At 35.4% G+C, this 16,788-nt stretch overlaps 1 protein-coding gene across 1 annotated transcript; it reads right to left on the bottom strand.

Moving 5' to 3' along the window:
• Positions 1-14,342: 14,342 nt before the first annotated feature.
• Positions 14,343-16,337, bottom strand: LOC132200976 (ras-related protein Rap-2c). The gene has a single exon (XM_059626809.1). It carries the CDS (start codon positions 16,099-16,101, stop codon positions 15,556-15,558), a length of 546 nt encoding a protein of 181 aa, XP_059482792.1. The 5' UTR covers positions 16,102-16,337; the 3' UTR covers positions 14,343-15,555.
• Positions 16,338-16,788: the final 451 nt, after the last annotated feature.

Genomic DNA, 16,788 nt, shown 5'->3' on the forward strand with positions numbered 1-16,788 from the left:
AGGAATAATATGTATTCCCATAGTAATATTTAAATCAATTAAAATCATATTAATACTTTATTAAAAACCTATAAAATTCCTCTCAGAATAATTAATAATGTAACTTCTTCGTTCTGCGCAGTTGAAAATAATTACATTCAATCCAAATTTTAATATTCCTATCCATTCCCTTCCCCTTTCTGACGCAAATGTAGATAAAAAGCCTGGCTGAATAAACAAGAGTTCAATTGCTCGGCGCTTAGCACAATTAAAAAGGCTGTTGCCCTTGAGAAAAAATTAAATTTGCCTGCTTTTTTTGCCGCGGGTCGCATTGAATTTCGCGTGCGATGAAGTAAGGGCCATAAATATGGCAGACCCTTTAAGTAGCGAGAGTCGATGAATAGCTTGACCCTTGTGTGTGCGTCTGGAGCTGCCCCTGCACAGAGCATCTCTTTCAGCTGCGGCCTCTCATTTCGGAAACACGCGTGGATTTTTTGCATCCGCGGGATGTGCGCCAAGGTCGAAAGGTCAATAGACACTGCCGGGTTTATTGTTCCGTGCAAAAATTATTTATTTGCAGTCTGGCTGCCAAAAAATACGCTTTCTCGAATCGCTCTAAATCTCTGGCTCGATCTAGCCCGGCGCCTAGTAGGAATTTAAATGTATATTCTTTACCCGCACCAAAATAAACGCCAATCCTTTCACGCTAAACGATTAATAAAACTATTTTAAATAAGAATATTCGACTATTCGAAAATGAAGTGAAAAACTTTGATTTTATTTTGTCACGCACCACATTTAAAATTGCTTTGTAAAATAATTCTCTCAAGTTTAGTTGAATTTGTACTTAAATGAGTTTCAAATAAAAGAATATATAATTACATATCTGAATAATGAAATTTTTAATAATTTATAAATTGAACACTCACGGTGGATTTCATGAAAATTGAAACCAGGCGAACCTCGTTGCAAAATAAAAAAATAAATAAAAAATATAAAGCACAACTGACCCCCATATAGGTGACCTGCGGTCTGCTGGTACTTTAAAAACCTGGGGTTTTGTCGTGTCCGACCTAAAACTAAGTGGGAGGAGTTCACAAAAAATTAAAAATTAAATAGGGAGAATTGAATTTTAATAAACAAAGTTGTCCTTTGTTTTTTCATTTTTTTTCTTTGCGATGAGGATCGCCCGGTTTTAAAATAATCAATACTTAAAATTTTCGTATCGATCTGCCTATTGATAGTTTTGACTGTAAAGGCTGTTATATTCAATTTGATGTAAGAAAAAAGGCAGTCGCGCCTGTTTGAATATCGCCATGAATTTTAATTAACCCACTTCCTCTCGCTACTTGTGATATATGCAATGCACGCGCATTGTGCGCGCCAAACCGCTCGCGCTCCAAAAAATAAACGTCGGCGGTCACCAGCGTTTCAATTTTACATGTCCACGCTCTGAGGGCACCGCGCCCTAGGAAAGGAGCTTTTCCTTCCGGAAACGAGTGGTACGACGTAGAGATTGAAGACGACAAAAATTATACAATAGATTTTTTATTCCTTGATATTACAACTTTATATTATTATGGTTGTTTTGTCCACATTGTTATTTAAATACATTGTTCACATTAATTTAAAAGGATTTATTTAAAAAAAAAAAAGGAATTATTCTTAGACAAAACGGTACCACCACCAATGAGATTGAAAATGCGGCTAATTTAAAAACAAAAAATATTTAATATACTGAACTGTTCCTCCTTTGCACCACTCCTCAGTCATCAGGACAAATATTCTTTTTTATTTCTTTGTCCTATATTGAGTGAGTTGTGAGTTTGGTATTTGTTGGAATTGCGAGACAGTTTCTGTACAAAAAAAACTGCACACAACATAGTCAAATCAATGGTTTGTTGTTTGTTTAAATTTCCAATAATTGCTAAAAATGGCTTCTATTATTGTTGAAAAGACTTGACTGTGTCAATAAGGGTCCTAAAACAATTCGTGCATAATTTTCCCGTCGATTGCCTTTCCATCACAGCGAGAATTTCATTCTGTATGTCGCAGTGTGTTTATAAATATTAGAGTAGAAAATATTTCTCACTTGTGCTCGGATTAGGTTCGGCGCGCCGTGCGGAGAGGAAAGGTGAGCCCGACCTTGATGTCGTCTGCTCTTTTTATTTGCATGTAGGTGCTGCGGAGAACACAACCAGCAGACAAATCCAAATAATGTTCTGCGCTCTTCTGAGCCACCGTCAATTAATTTTTTCCAAGCGAAAATCGACCTCATTTTGTTCACAAAATTCAAATTCAAAAAATACTTATTCTATATTTAATATATTTACTTGTGTTTGCTTCAATAAAATATATTTTAATTAAATTTGAATAAAATTGAATAGATCAACTAATGAACAAAATAATTTTTTTATAAGGCACTAAAATAAAATAATCGGTGTTTTTCAATTTTCAATATGGGACATTTAAATAGAGGGTTTTTCTTTTTGTACAATTCTAATACAAGATGAAAAGAAAGGAATTGAAATAATAGCACAATTTCAGTCATATAAAATTGTTATTTTTTTTCGTATGGTGGAGGGGGTGTATTCAATTAAAAAACGCTTTTTTTATAACTCGCCTGCGCAGAATGAGAAACGATCCGAGAGAGAAATCTTGCGCGCCGTGCACCATTGGTGTTTTTAATAACGGGCCGTTTTTCAACAGTTTTCACACACTCAAGAAGCGCCTAGAATAAGTTGTGCGACCAAACTGCCACTTTAATTTTGGTGAAATGCATAATTTACTTACTTACTCTAATTGACATCTCATTGACAATGAGGCCGCGGTTAATGTGCGAGCCTGTTTGTTTTATGTGAACTCAAGAAATTGCCAGAATATTTAATTAACTCATCACACCAAGCCCACTAATTTTATTGAACAATATCATTCATTTTTATTTTAATTTTTTTCGTCTCATAAATAGAAAGTAATTTATCAAAAGCCTCAAAGGATAATTAAATTCATTACTGTTAGAAATAATTTCTTTAAAGCTTTGTTTGCTATGATTTTTCCTAAATTTTAATATTTTTCCTGAATTAAGTTTCTATAACTATATCGCACAAACTGATTTATCAACGCTGTGATACCGCAAGGAGCCGCGATATTTGTTTCCTTTGCAAGGCGGGCGAGATAAAAACTAAATAACAAGGTGAAACTGCGTCACATTTCGCTTCGCTGACGAGTGCTGCGCGCGCTGTAATTGCACATTATAAAAGAAGAAATTATGGCATTGCTGAGAAACTTAATACGCATGAGAGAAAAGCGTCCGAAAAAATTTCTCCCGCACGCTTCCTCCCTCTCTTCAAAACGCTACTCAAGATGCGGTTTAACTTCCTGCAAAGAATATAAGAATCTCTCCCGGCGCAAATTCCAAACATCAAAACTCAAATGCTCTGCTACACCCAGGAGGAAAAACTTCAAACAAATTGTGCGGTCATCCACAATAGTACCGCTCAACCAAGAGACCTTTTAATCCGTGACCCCAATCGCGGCTGATGTATAATGCATTTTGTTAAAAAAAATATATAATTAAGTTTTAACAATTTTACAATAAATTCACAATTGATTGTCAGACCTGTTTTGAGTTTTAAGTTATTGTCTTAATTAAAGAATAATATCGCTATAAAAATAACTTATAACTCCATTTGCAATCAATTTCTTTAGAAGTTTGTTGAAATAAAAAGAAATAAATTACAGATTAGTCTTTATAATTAAAAAAAAACTTCAGTTTTACAATTAACTTTAAAACTTTCTAAACTGGAATGGTTTTGAAATCAAATAAATGCAATTTTTTTTTAATAAAAAAGCTGATTTTAATTTAATATTTAATACTTTTTATAAACAAACTTTTATTCTTTAAAAATTCCATTTTTAACTTTTTTTTGGGACGACTATTGTTGTGCTGCTCTTAGAATCTATTGAGATTTCTTTCCAGCTCTCTTGCCCCACGCCAGCCGAATTCTCACACATTAAATTAATTGGAATTATTCAAGCGTTCTCCGACGCGTGTTTTGCGTGCACAGTGCACCAGCCTCTGGAGATTCTGGCGCATCTCATTCTTACCTATCGACGGGCTCGGGATACAAACATTCACTTTCTTTTTGTAACTTAATATTTATATATAATATCAAGCAGCCTATTTGCTCTCTCAAGTGCTACGCAGCAGCCAAAGCGCGCGCGCACTTCTATAAATTTAGTCTGCTGGTGTTTTTTTTTTCGTTTGGCAAAAATTAAAACACAGGTCATATTGGATTCAGTGAAATAAATGATAAGTTCAAAAATTTTGCAGAAGATAGCAGAAGTATCAGGAGTTTTTAGAAATTTGTACAAATGAACAACAAAAGATGTTCAGAAGAACAATAATTTTTTTGCATTGCTTATAATCAAGCAGTTAAATCTGAAAGCAGTTCAAAAAAATTATATAAGGGAACTAAAAATTAAGATGGGGAATCCTTAACGTCAATGGTTTTTAACATGCTATATTATTAAATTAATTAAAGAAATTGTTTTACAAATTATATCATTGTTCATTGTTAAAAAAAATTGTTTCCTCTTCAACTTGTAGTTAACTTGCAGTTAAAATAAATGAAGATCAATGAAGATGAATTAAATGAATATGTCACGTTTATTTTTTATTATAAAAAAAGAAGATTTTCACACGAAAAAGTGGGACATCCACGCCTCACTCCCGCAATTGAAGACAAATCAAAATTTTGTCACGACACAGGCACTGCACGACGAGTAGCCAGAATTTCTCGAGACTCGCAAGTGATCGTGCGGCGGCCAGCAGGATGAAATATCGATCATTGTACGACCAACGCAAGCAAACTGCCGTTTCCCTTGGCGGCACATTAATTAACCCGGTGACCCGCGCGCTCCACAATCTGGAAGGGCTCGTCGTCCAGTAAAAATGTATGCACACTTATGCAAGTATGAAAAAGGTGCGCGAATAAATTATGAGCCCATCCAGAGCGCTCTTGTGTGTGTTTTTGAAAGGCGCCTGTTTGAACGACGTGAGGACGCGCCGTGCAAATTGAGAGCGGATGATGGGAATGAGCAAAAGTGCGAAATTATTAATGCCTTTGCCGCCAACTCGCGCACCCGACCCTCGAGGCACATTCGACGAGAAAGTGTAATTTATCGCTGAGAGGCGCGCCGTTCTCGTCAATTTTGAGGCGCCGCTATGACGATAATTCCTGCGTTTCGCTTCTCGTCAAATTAGGCCTTAATTGAACGCCCATTAATCGCGGCGTCGTCTCACAAATCAATAAAATTAATTGTTTTATTAATTTTGCCACCACTTAATCTAGTCTAAAATTACACTAATCAAATCCGTCGCAGAGGCTCCTTTACTATGATTTTAAACTAATAAATCATCAGGTTTCAAGTATTTTGAGTGAAGCGTTTTTTTTTTAAAATCAACATTTTCATATTGTTGAAAATTGAAAGACGTTAAAAATCTGTCAAAATTTATAAATTCAATAAACGCACAAACATATTTTGATGGGCTGCTTTTATTTAATCTCTATATAGTCTCTTTATTAATTGTTTGTCGCTCGCGCCTCGCGCCAGTCGGTTGATTTCTTTGCATACTTTTAGGTACTGGTTTGTTGACGTATGAATACAATTGAACTGGATTCGTGTGAGAAAAGCTAGTGTGGGTTCACAGCAGCCTTTTGAGAATGTTGTGTCGGCGGGCGCTTAACGACTGCGTTTCAGCAGACATCTAGTCGGAAATGTGATACCCTTTTTTCTACTTCTTTCCTAATTCCATTTTTTTATTTCAATGACTAGAATAAGATGAATAAATTAATAAAATGAGAAAATATCAAATTCATTTACTGCGGTGAACAAATAATTATTACCTGCCATAAAATTAAGCAAATTTTTACCCATTTTGCTAGGAAATATGAAATAATTCAATGATTATTTTATAATATTCAAAACTTAATGGCGGTGAAGCTTCATCAGTTCTCAATAATTTATCAAGATTCTATTGTTTAGGACAAAAATAATTTCCAATTAACTATTATCTTGTTTGGTTAGAAAAAAACTTCTGAACTGTTTATACTTCACCCTGAAAATCCTTATTTTCATTTTATTATGAAATTTTATTTTATGACCATGATTTGTGTATCTTTAAACCTTGAAATAAAAAAAGATTGGGTTGTTCTATGATAATACATCGCAATATTAAGTTTCAGACAACACGATGGAAGTTGTTGTGTTAAATTTTGTCTTTCTTGTCTAGGCAGACGATTATTAAAACATACTTTCTGTGCATCAATGTGATGGGTGAAATTTGCGCAGGTTGCGAACACGCGCTAACCTTTTTTTATTATTATTTTGAGAGCCTCTTTTTTGGAGAGAGACACGCGACACGCTCGAGGGATAATCAATCAACCTTATCTGCAACCACGTGTTTAATGGAGAAATGGAGCATTTTAACAAAGCCCTCGATGCATGTGTACTTCTTGCTCGCTCGTGGATAATTTATCACCTCTACCAAGAAAGGAAGAAGCCAATGAAGAGCATTGGCAAACCGACTCGCGCGCCACGCTCTGATGGAATAATAGCACCAATGGCAAAATACCTCTTAATTAATTTAAGAGGTCGATATGGGAAGAAAATATTTATTAGAAGAAAAAACACAAACGTTCTTGTTTTTAAATTTATTAAAAATATTTAATTCGATTATTTATTTAAAATAAATAGATTTGTGGAAAATTTGATTTATATTATTTGTTTGGGTAAAGAAGTTTTGAAAGTCCAGAGATTTTTTATAGACTTTTCTTTCTCTGTCGCAGATAGAAATAAGTTTGATTCTTTCGCGCTCCAGCAAATTCATTTACTCATTTATTGCCGGATGGAATAAAATGAAAACCTTTTCCGGCCGTTTCCGCATCCATAAATATTAGGATCTTCTTTTTTTTGTGCCCTATCAAATTTATTGTATTTCCACCGACTAATGATAGTGTTCAGAGATCTGATCAGAAGCGTGAAAGGTGGGAGAAAGAGAGTTGCGATCGTCTGTTGGCAATTCAAAACGAATAAATATGACACGCTTGCAGCGCGGTCCTTTTATGGAGCAGCTGGCCGAGTGCGGAGGCGTACGAGCGAGAGTGCATTGAGCAAAACAGCAGCAGTCGGAGAGTTTTCTCGCGGCGTTTAACACACACCAGCGACTAGTTTATTGAGAACTAAAAGAGTAAATAAAGATTGAAGAAATTTCAACTCGATTCCCTCCGGGTGCTCACCATGTTGAAATAAAGTGCGCGCGCTGACACAAAAATTGCTTTAAATAAAATAAACATGCATATTAGTTGCAGAAGTTTCTTTATTGGGTTCAGACCGAGGGAAACTTTGCCCCATACTCATCCAAATTAATGGCGAAATAAAAATTTTTAATAAGAGTGAAAGAGAACATTAATATTTCTCAATAAATTGCCTTTTCAGCGTTGCCTTAAAAAAAAATATATTATATTTTCATTCAATCACACAAGTTCGGCGGCAACAAATTCCGAAACTTGTAGCTTTGCACTCGGAAATATTAAAGAAGTGAAGAACTCGGGAAAAAATGTCGTTTTACAATTTGCTGCTTTTGTGTAATCTTGCGCATGAAATAGGGTCGCAGCCCGTGACCGAAACTGGTAGAACCGTTTTGTTTTTTGAATCTTGTGCGAGTGTTATGTGGAGCGCGAGTGAACAACAACTTGCAAAACTACAAGTCTTGCAAAATCAAGCCATGCGAGTTATCTTGAACGCCAGAAAATCTACTCCAAGAAGTGAACTCTTGAAAAGACTTGATTGGCTGAACATCAAACAAAAATTAGAGTTAAACATTTTGGTGATTATTAAGAAAATGATCAATAGTGAGGTGCCCGATTATTTGTCTAATGAAATTCGGTATGTAAAAGGTATCCATGAACATAATACCAGAAAAAATGTAAATCTATACATCCCTGCAGTTAAGAGCAAAATCAGCGAAAAATCCATCATGCGGAGCGGTTTTCAACTGTACAATGATTTACCTGCGATGAGCTAAAAAATATTCATGAAACTTGTTCCTTTAAGAAAAAATGCAAAATACATCTTGCTAAAAATAATTGACATAAGATAGAAAAAAAATGTGCAATATTAGTGATGAATAATAATGTATGTTTTTATAGTTATTCTTACACGTGATTTGAATTTTCTATAAAATGTATGTAATTGTATTAGTTTTCAAACTAAATAAACTTTCATTAAACCAATCTTTAAACTACATTTAATATAATATATATTAAAATAGTTCTGAGGAAAGATAAGTTACCATTCTCGTAATTCTCTTAATTAACTCGGCGATTAACACAGCGTAAAATTGTCGGAATTGTTTATCATTCGGCTTAAGTTTATTTGTCAAATTGCGTTTTACATTTTGTAAAATTGACATATGTATAGGGTGGGGCGATCGATCCGAAAGCCTGACCTGGCCCAAGTTATATATTAAATCGCCTTGATTTTATTTAAATATCCTCTGACAAGCGCGCCTTTATAATAGTTTAACAAAGGCTTAGCAGCGCGTGAGTCGTAGAATAGTAAATTGAGCCTCTGAATTTTGCTTTATATGGGACAGCTTCAGAAAATATTAAATTTCCTTGTAAGAAATTTGTATACTTTTTTTTCTTATTTAACATGGGGAATTTTCAATATCATTTTTTATATATATTATTCTTAGTAGCAGATAGTGGATTTATATATAATAAATTATTTTTCTTTATTATGCGTTTTATATTTGATTTTTAATAAATAATCTTCCGAACCACTTAAACACTTTTCTTGCTGCTTAGTTTTGATTGAAATAATTTTGAATGGGTTATTTAGGTGTAGGTCACAAGAGGGAATTGTAATATTGTTTAATTGTTTTTGCTTATTTTTAATTTAAACGTTGTTAAAATATTCATACACTCTATACTTAACTTTGTATATAAAAACATGGAACTCGCGCAAATGTATTTTGAAGCAGCAGGCAGGGGTTATTATTGTAATGACAGGTAAATGCGCGAAACCTTACGACTTTTTCGCCAGCAGCCTATTTTGACAGCCGCTCTGCTGTATATGAATAACACGTACCCTCTCCCGCTCGCACTCACTTCGCCACTTCAGACAAAATCGATTGCGCTGCTCGGTCCCACCAAAGCTCACAGTCGGATCGACATTTGGCTTCAGACCATAAATTGTGCGCTCAGATGACTTTTTTTTAACTATTTACTCAAAATTAAAAATGACTTGATTCATTTACAAACAACAGTTCCTCTAAAACGTTTCGGCCCGCGGCCATGATTCTTACGACATTTTTGGTCACTTTTATCTGATAACCAATCCTTCCGAGCAAATAACTTTGTTTCCCCTTCACTGCTGTTCCTTGGCAGTTTTATCAGTTTTGAGCTGGGTTTTGTTGTACAAACCGACGTAGTAAAATAGTTGACTCCACAGATAAAATTTTAAATGTTATAGTTTCAGACTTAATAAATAATGATAAATGTTAATAAATTTAAAAAAAAAAATCAAAGTGAATGTGCAGCAGTGAATTTAATTTAAATTTAATGTTGAAGTCAAAATTAAATTCTATTAATTTCAAAATATTTTTATGTTCTACAGATCAAATTTTCGACTCAGTTTTTTAAACACAACATTAGAAACTAAAAATTGATAAACGGAAAAAAATTGCAGGTGTCGATGAGTGAAAAAACCCTAGCAATTTTGGAGGTTCTGTTTAAAACCTTCAAATAATGACTAGTTTAAACTAGTCTAAACTAGTAATCTCTGATATTCTTGATGAGTGCAAGGTACGACAATATCTATACACGTTGTTTATTTTCAGCTAATTATATTTTGGACAAATAAACAACAATAATTTATTTTCTCCGTACAGTTGCAAATTAAGTTTATTTGTGTACCACAAGGCAATTTTTGCCTATAACGAGATGCATCATCCAAATATTTAAAAAATTTCCAAAAACTCAAGCAGAATGGAATCGGATTTCTTCTTTTAAAAGTTGACTCTTTTATAAAAGCTTCTAGACTTATCGCGCGCGATAGTTTCATTTTATAAGGAAGCAAGCGCGGGGCTTCTGCAGTCGGCGCGAGCGGTGACCTCATTACTTTTCCCGCGGGAGAATTTCGCACCGAAAATTTCAAATACATACACATATATATTGAGATAGGACCTTTCCCTAGCATTGAATCGAGAGCTTCAACAGATGCGGGCTTCTCTCTCCGACACGGCACGCGCACACTTCATTACATTCATCAAGATCCATGATGGAGAGCCACGTGAGAACGAACGACAGCTTCTTAAAAACAATTACTATCATATATTTAAAATTAAAAAAAAAAAAAAAAACTCAAATTCATAAGTAAAAAATATATTTGTTAAAAAATCAGGCTTTTGGAGGTTTAATTTCCTCAGGAATCTGTGCTAATTTATTTATTTAATCAAGAGTTATGAATTCAAAATTATTGGTGATTTGAATTGAAAATTGGATGGGTTGTTTATTGTTTAAGAAAAAAAGAATATTATCCTGCTCTACATATTTTGGCTTAGGGCTACGGCCATAATTTGTGAGAGGTGAAATAATTTTGACAAGAATTAGCTCAAAAGTCAATGTTTAAAAAAATATATATTTCATTTTAATTAAAAATTTCAGTGACAAATTATTTAAGAATTATTACGTAAAAAAAATGCATCTGATAAAAACCTCGCTTGAAGGGCTATTTTTAATCGTTTTCCTGCTTTTTTGTGTTGTTTCTTGCAATATAATTTTTTTTAATTTCAAAATGTGAACTTAGTGACGGGCGCACCCACGCTCTCTGGCATGTATCACGTCACCACCGCCGCACTGATCATCATCAAACCAAATCCATTTCCCCATCCAGCCACCCTTCATTCCCCTCTCTCAAATACCCACGGGGTTTCCGTTTGCAGACGACAAAAGGGAAAGAGACTCGGGTTTTTTTACTTGCATTTCGCGGACTGTCTGCAGTGGCAAGCATTTTTCCGGCGCTAAACATGTAAATAAATTAAGTAAGAATTTTGCCTTTCCTTCTGAAACTTGACAGTTTTTAATATTTTGACGATGTTGGCTGTGAGTGTTTTGAGTCAAAAGTGGTGTTATATTGGCTCAACAATTGTAATATATATTTCCTAAAAACGTTTTCAGTTTAATTTTGTTTTTATCAAAAAGTTGAAAAAAAAATACCTTCAAAATTTAAAATGAATCACTAATGTTGAGACTGAATTTGCAACCATAAATATTTCTCTAGAAAGAAACTTAAATAATAATTAATTAATAATAATTACTTTTGTATACTACAAAATTGCAATTTATTTGCTAACTTTGAATCATTCTAAGCTTGGGTTTGCACGCAGTCTGCTCCTGTTTGCCTCATAGCGCAGAGCTTTATTGACAGCTGCCTCCCTTTGCTCTCTCTCAAAGGATGTTCATGCCGCGTTTTCTTGTGTATATGCTCAGCGAGAAAAGTTCTTTTTAATGATGCGGTCCTCTCAGTGTGTGCGATACTGCAAGTTCAAGACAGCTTATTGCAGCTCGCCCGGTCGCTCCCACTCAAATATTATGCAACGCTGCTATGGCCTTACCTAACAAATATCTCAAATTTCAATTTCGTCATAAATTATTATTGTGCAATGTTGTTGACTATTCATTATGGTATTTTATAACATTTCAGGTCGATAAATTTAATTTTATGAAGAAAAAACACTTTAAATCTTTTGTAGGGCAATTTAGGTCAGGGCTTAAAATTTAATTTTAATAATTATAAAAAAGATAAATAATGAAATGTCCACCTTTTGTTGTTGTACTGATTATTAATTTTATGCAATGAGAATTAATGAAATAAAAAAATAAATTCTTGTTAATTTGTCCAATTTTTGCATCAAATTGTTTAATTTCTTTAATTAAATTGTTGAAAATAATTTATTTGATAAAAAAAATAATTATAATATGTTGGATGAAACGGCATCACTACTAGCAAGAATTTTGTTAAAAATTTTCTATATCAAAAGCACTCTAATAGCTGATCCTCGGTTAGAAATTGTAACTTATAAATTATGCATATTTACTGAACACAGCGAGGTGTACATTGATGAGTCGGAAAGCAGACGAGCATGTCAAAGGGTTGTGTTTGGAAATCAACAAAGTCTGGGCCGGAACATACAAAATTAAATCACTCTTAAATAACCCTTGAGGTCTGATTTTAGCCTCATTTAAAAAAAAAATGTATATTATATATTTTAAAAATCCAAAAATTATGAAGACTAACAAGTCTAACAACGCAGAAAAGTATTAAATTAACAAACACTTTCTTCCTCAGGACTATAATAAAGTCTGATTTTTAGTGTCGTCTAATTTTTTTTTTCAAAATCTATGACAAATAACGTTTAAAGACGCAGAATTTTTTTACTATAACTTCCAAAGGACTCTATAATCCATAATGTCTGATTTTAGCCTCGTCTTAAAGTATTTTGGCGTCTCTTTCACAATTTATTACTTTTGCTGATGTAGCTTGCCTTTTTCAAAAGAAAAAAAAGAAAGCCCCAACAACGCTTGGCACCCTCATTGCACCTGCAACGTATCAAACATATAAGCAAACAAAAAAATGCAGCAGCTCCTGCCGAGACAAAAGTCACGCCAGACGTAGAACCAGGCGCATTCAGTCTCTTGAATCCCAATGCGGAAAAGTACATTGAAATAATTTACCACTGCAAAAATTTCATACTTATTTTCACATTTAATCTTCAAGTCAGGCAGGCAGACTTTTGAAAAGAAATATTATTATGGTTTCATAATTTGTCTTTTTATTTAATAATTTTTGAATTTTATTTAATTGAAATAGTATAATTGAAAAAATGCGCAAAAAAATAAACAACAATAATAATTATATTGTCTAAGCAGATCTTTGGTTTAAAAATAATTATTAGCGAGAGAAAGGTCAGCCTTTTTATTTTGTTTTCTCTCCCTTTTACTTTTAACAGCAGTTCAATAAAGATTTCACTTCGAGTTAAGTCTAAATTAATAAATTGCTGAAAATTCTCTCGACGAGCGTTCTCTTGAGAAGTGCGTGCGATTGTAAAAATGGCCAAAGCTAGACACACACATGGAGCGAGCACAGCCTCGCAAGTGTGGCCAGATGTCATCTTTCCGGTCGAGACTCACTCATCAGCAGTCGCCAGATACAAACCACACAATCGCTAAATGCAAGCAGCAGCGACGAGGCGCTCCTCCCTCATGGAAATCGCCGCGGTGTGGGTTACTCATCCGATGACACAGCGATCGGCCGTTTGAGCTGGGGAATTAACAGAGTGATTGCTTGGCTGACGCACGTCTCCGGCACAACTAGCGATTATCAACATTTCCGCGTAGTTTCTTTCCAACTGCAGAGAAAATTGAATTGTTTTGTTTCAATCGAGTGGATAAATTTATTCCGAATGAATTATTGTCAAATAAATGCGATTTCTCGCCAAAAAATCGCAAACAAACTTCCTTTTTTTGTGAATTAATTTATTTATAATGAATGAAAGAACAAAAAACCAAAATATTCTCATTTAATTATAAAAAATTTAAATGACACATGCTCCAACTTCACATTTTAAAATGTAGTAAATTTAATTCATAAATTTCTAATTAAAAAATATAATTGTGAAGTTCACAGAGCTAGGAAAATTTTGATTAGACTTGGATTAAATAATTCAAGCTTTTAAATGAATGAACATAAAATAATTAAAACACACAAAACATATTTTAAATGCCTGAAAACCAACGGTGAATAAGTTTACTTCCTTCCTGTCCATTCTTCCTTGAACTTTAAATTCCTGCACTTCCGCTCCACCTTTCTACCAGACGGTCCCTGAAGAATGCAGAAAATGTGCGCCACAGATGCAGACAAGCCTTGAAGAGCAATTTGAACAGTTTCTTTCCTCATCATTATCACTCAATTATGCACAACTCGCTAATTGGATTCGGTGACTGAAAATCTTTTCCTCTAGTGTAAATTATTAATTATTGGCGTTCACAAGCATTTTAAGTTAATTAAACTTGTCTCTCAAAAAGTATTTACTATTCCAATGAAAAATTGCAAAAAGAGCAAAATCAAAAAGTTGATTCCTTAGAGACATTTAATTCTAATGTGAAAGTTTTTGAATTATTTTCCAAATTAAAATTAGTAGGTATTTTATAGGAAATTAAACTTGAAGCGTGGAAAATATTGAAACAATGATTTTCAAATTTTCGATATTTTGCACGCCGTTGGACAGCAGGAGATATTTTTTATAAACCATGTATTAAAACATATTCATCGTTTTTCATCATCTGTACATTAAAAACTATACATGAAAACATACTTGCACTGCTCTTTATACAAAAAATGATAAAATGTTCCACGTGCAGAGAATGGCGGAGGAGAGTTTACAAGAATTTTTGCAAATCGAAATTACAGAATTTGATATGCATTTCAAAATTTTTCTATCGGCAGACAGCACGAAATGACAACTAGTGAATAAAAAGTGCGCGGAAATATAATGAAAAGCACTTAATCATTGTAATAAATAAAATCTTCCGGTCTTCTATACACAGATTAATTAACCATTACAACATGGCAAAGTACGTTTCAGCACTTCTAGTTATTGTGTTGCATGTTGATATATAAAATTTGCTTACATTTTTCAATTTCGACTACTACGAAGCAAGCATCGTGGGAAAGTTCAAAAACGGGTATACACAATTCTCTTTTTCTCTGGGAACAAGATTTATTTTTCGCAAATTCCAAAAATACAAATACTTTCTTGTTAATGCGTGAATTATTTTTTCTCTCTCTTTCAATCAGACAATAATAATTATGATACGGTTCATTTAATATTTTTAAAAGCGGCATAGGGAAATCGTTCTCAGCTGGGGAGAATAATTTACACTATCAGCTCGGCTGCGGTCTGACCGATAAGATAAAGTTGTTTTGCGCAGCGACCACAGAACGTGACTGGCTCTAGGGCGACAAGTTTTGAGAAAAGAGAACAAAAATGGGGGTTTTCGTTGCTCGAAAGAAGCAAATAATAATAATAAAAAATCGGATCGGTGGTCCCGATAAAGTGATCTAAAAAATTTGCTAAAATTGATCTAAAACGAAAACTCACAGCAGGAAGTGATTCCAAATTCGTTTCTTGCAACATCCGGCGGTGATTCATTTCACAAACGGCCTGGGGCGGCTCATTTCGCGTGACGTCAGCCGCCAAGGTAAGGAAGGTCGCCTTTAGAAAGTGAAAATCCACGGGTCAGAGACAAACAGAGCGAGAGAGGAACATTGAATCGGTGAAGAAAGGAGAATTTTTCAATAATAATAATAATGATAAAAATTAGAAGAAACTATTACGGTCCTCGGCCTGCACTGATTAGTCGGAAATATCACATGGAGTGCGTCGTACATTGTTTGTTTTTCATTTTCCAAATTAAAAAAGAAAATCTCGCCACTGAACACTTGAGACTACAGCACTGTACAGCAGCAGTAGGACTTCTTCTCCTTCTCAGGGTTGTAGTTCATCTCGCGGACGACCTCGGCGAACACCTCGTTCACGTTGGTCCTGCTTTTGGCACTGGCTTCGAGGAAGGGGCAGGTCCAGGTCTGCGCCAGGGCCATGCCCTCGATGGTGGACACCTCGCGCTGGTGCTCGAGGTCGAGCTTGTTGGCCACCAGCAGGATGGGCACGCGCTCCGAGTTCTTGACCCTGGTGATGAGCTCCTTCATGGGCTTGATGTCCTGGAACGTCTGGTGGTTGGTCAGGCTGTACACGACCACGAAGCCCTGGCCGTTCTTGATGTACAGGTCGCGCATGCTGGCGAACTGCTCGGTGCCCGCCGTGTCCAGGATCTCGAGCACGCACGGCGAGCTGTCCACCTCGATCTCCTTGCGGTAAAAGTCCTCGATGGTCGGGTCGTACTTCTCCATGAAGCAGCCGGACACGAACTGCACGGTCAGGGCGCTCTTGCCAACCCCGCCCGAGCCCAGCACCACCACCTTGAACTCGCGCATATTTCGCGACGTGTGTCAAACTGCTCGCGACGAGGCGCCGCGGGGCGCCGCCGGCACCGCCAAAGGCACTCACTCGACGCTGCGCCGCTCGCACCACGTTTCGCGGGCGCCGATCACACCAGACGCGGCTCCATCCAGGCTGTCCTACTGCGTTTCCAACCAAAACAAGCGGCCCATCTCAGTGTCCGCACTCAGACAGCCATCTTGCAACAGACTGATGATGACGACCGAGCACCACCGAACGACGGCTTCCGCCGAGCCTTCCGAACGGGCACGAACGCTGCTTCCAATAACAACCGCGCGCACCCTCTGTTGAGCGCCACCGAAACGTCGTCACTCGGCAATGCAGGTTTGCCAACCAACCAAAAGCCACCGTGAAATTGTTATAAAATAATTTCATTAATTGATTGATTATCATTAAATAATTCATCAGATTTTATTGCAAAATTTCCTCAAATTTCCTAATTCATCTCCTCAGATTAGCCATCAAAGGGTTTTTAAAGAAATTCTTAATAGAGAAACATATTTGGAAAAATAGGCGAAAATAATTTATTTTTAGCGTAGTAAAACAAAAAAAAAAAATTTAAAAAAAAGCTAATTGAAGAGCGAGAAAATTTAAAAAAGTGGCAAGCCGTTATCTGGCTTCCTAAAAATTAAATAGCCACTCTGCGTTTAAAAATGAAGAAT

This window comes from Neocloeon triangulifer, unplaced genomic scaffold (genome assembly GCF_031216515.1).
Source record: "Neocloeon triangulifer isolate White Clay Creek 2 clone unplaced genomic scaffold, ASM3121651v1 ptg000014l, whole genome shotgun sequence".
NCBI lineage: Eukaryota > Metazoa > Arthropoda > Insecta > Ephemeroptera > Baetidae > Neocloeon > Neocloeon triangulifer.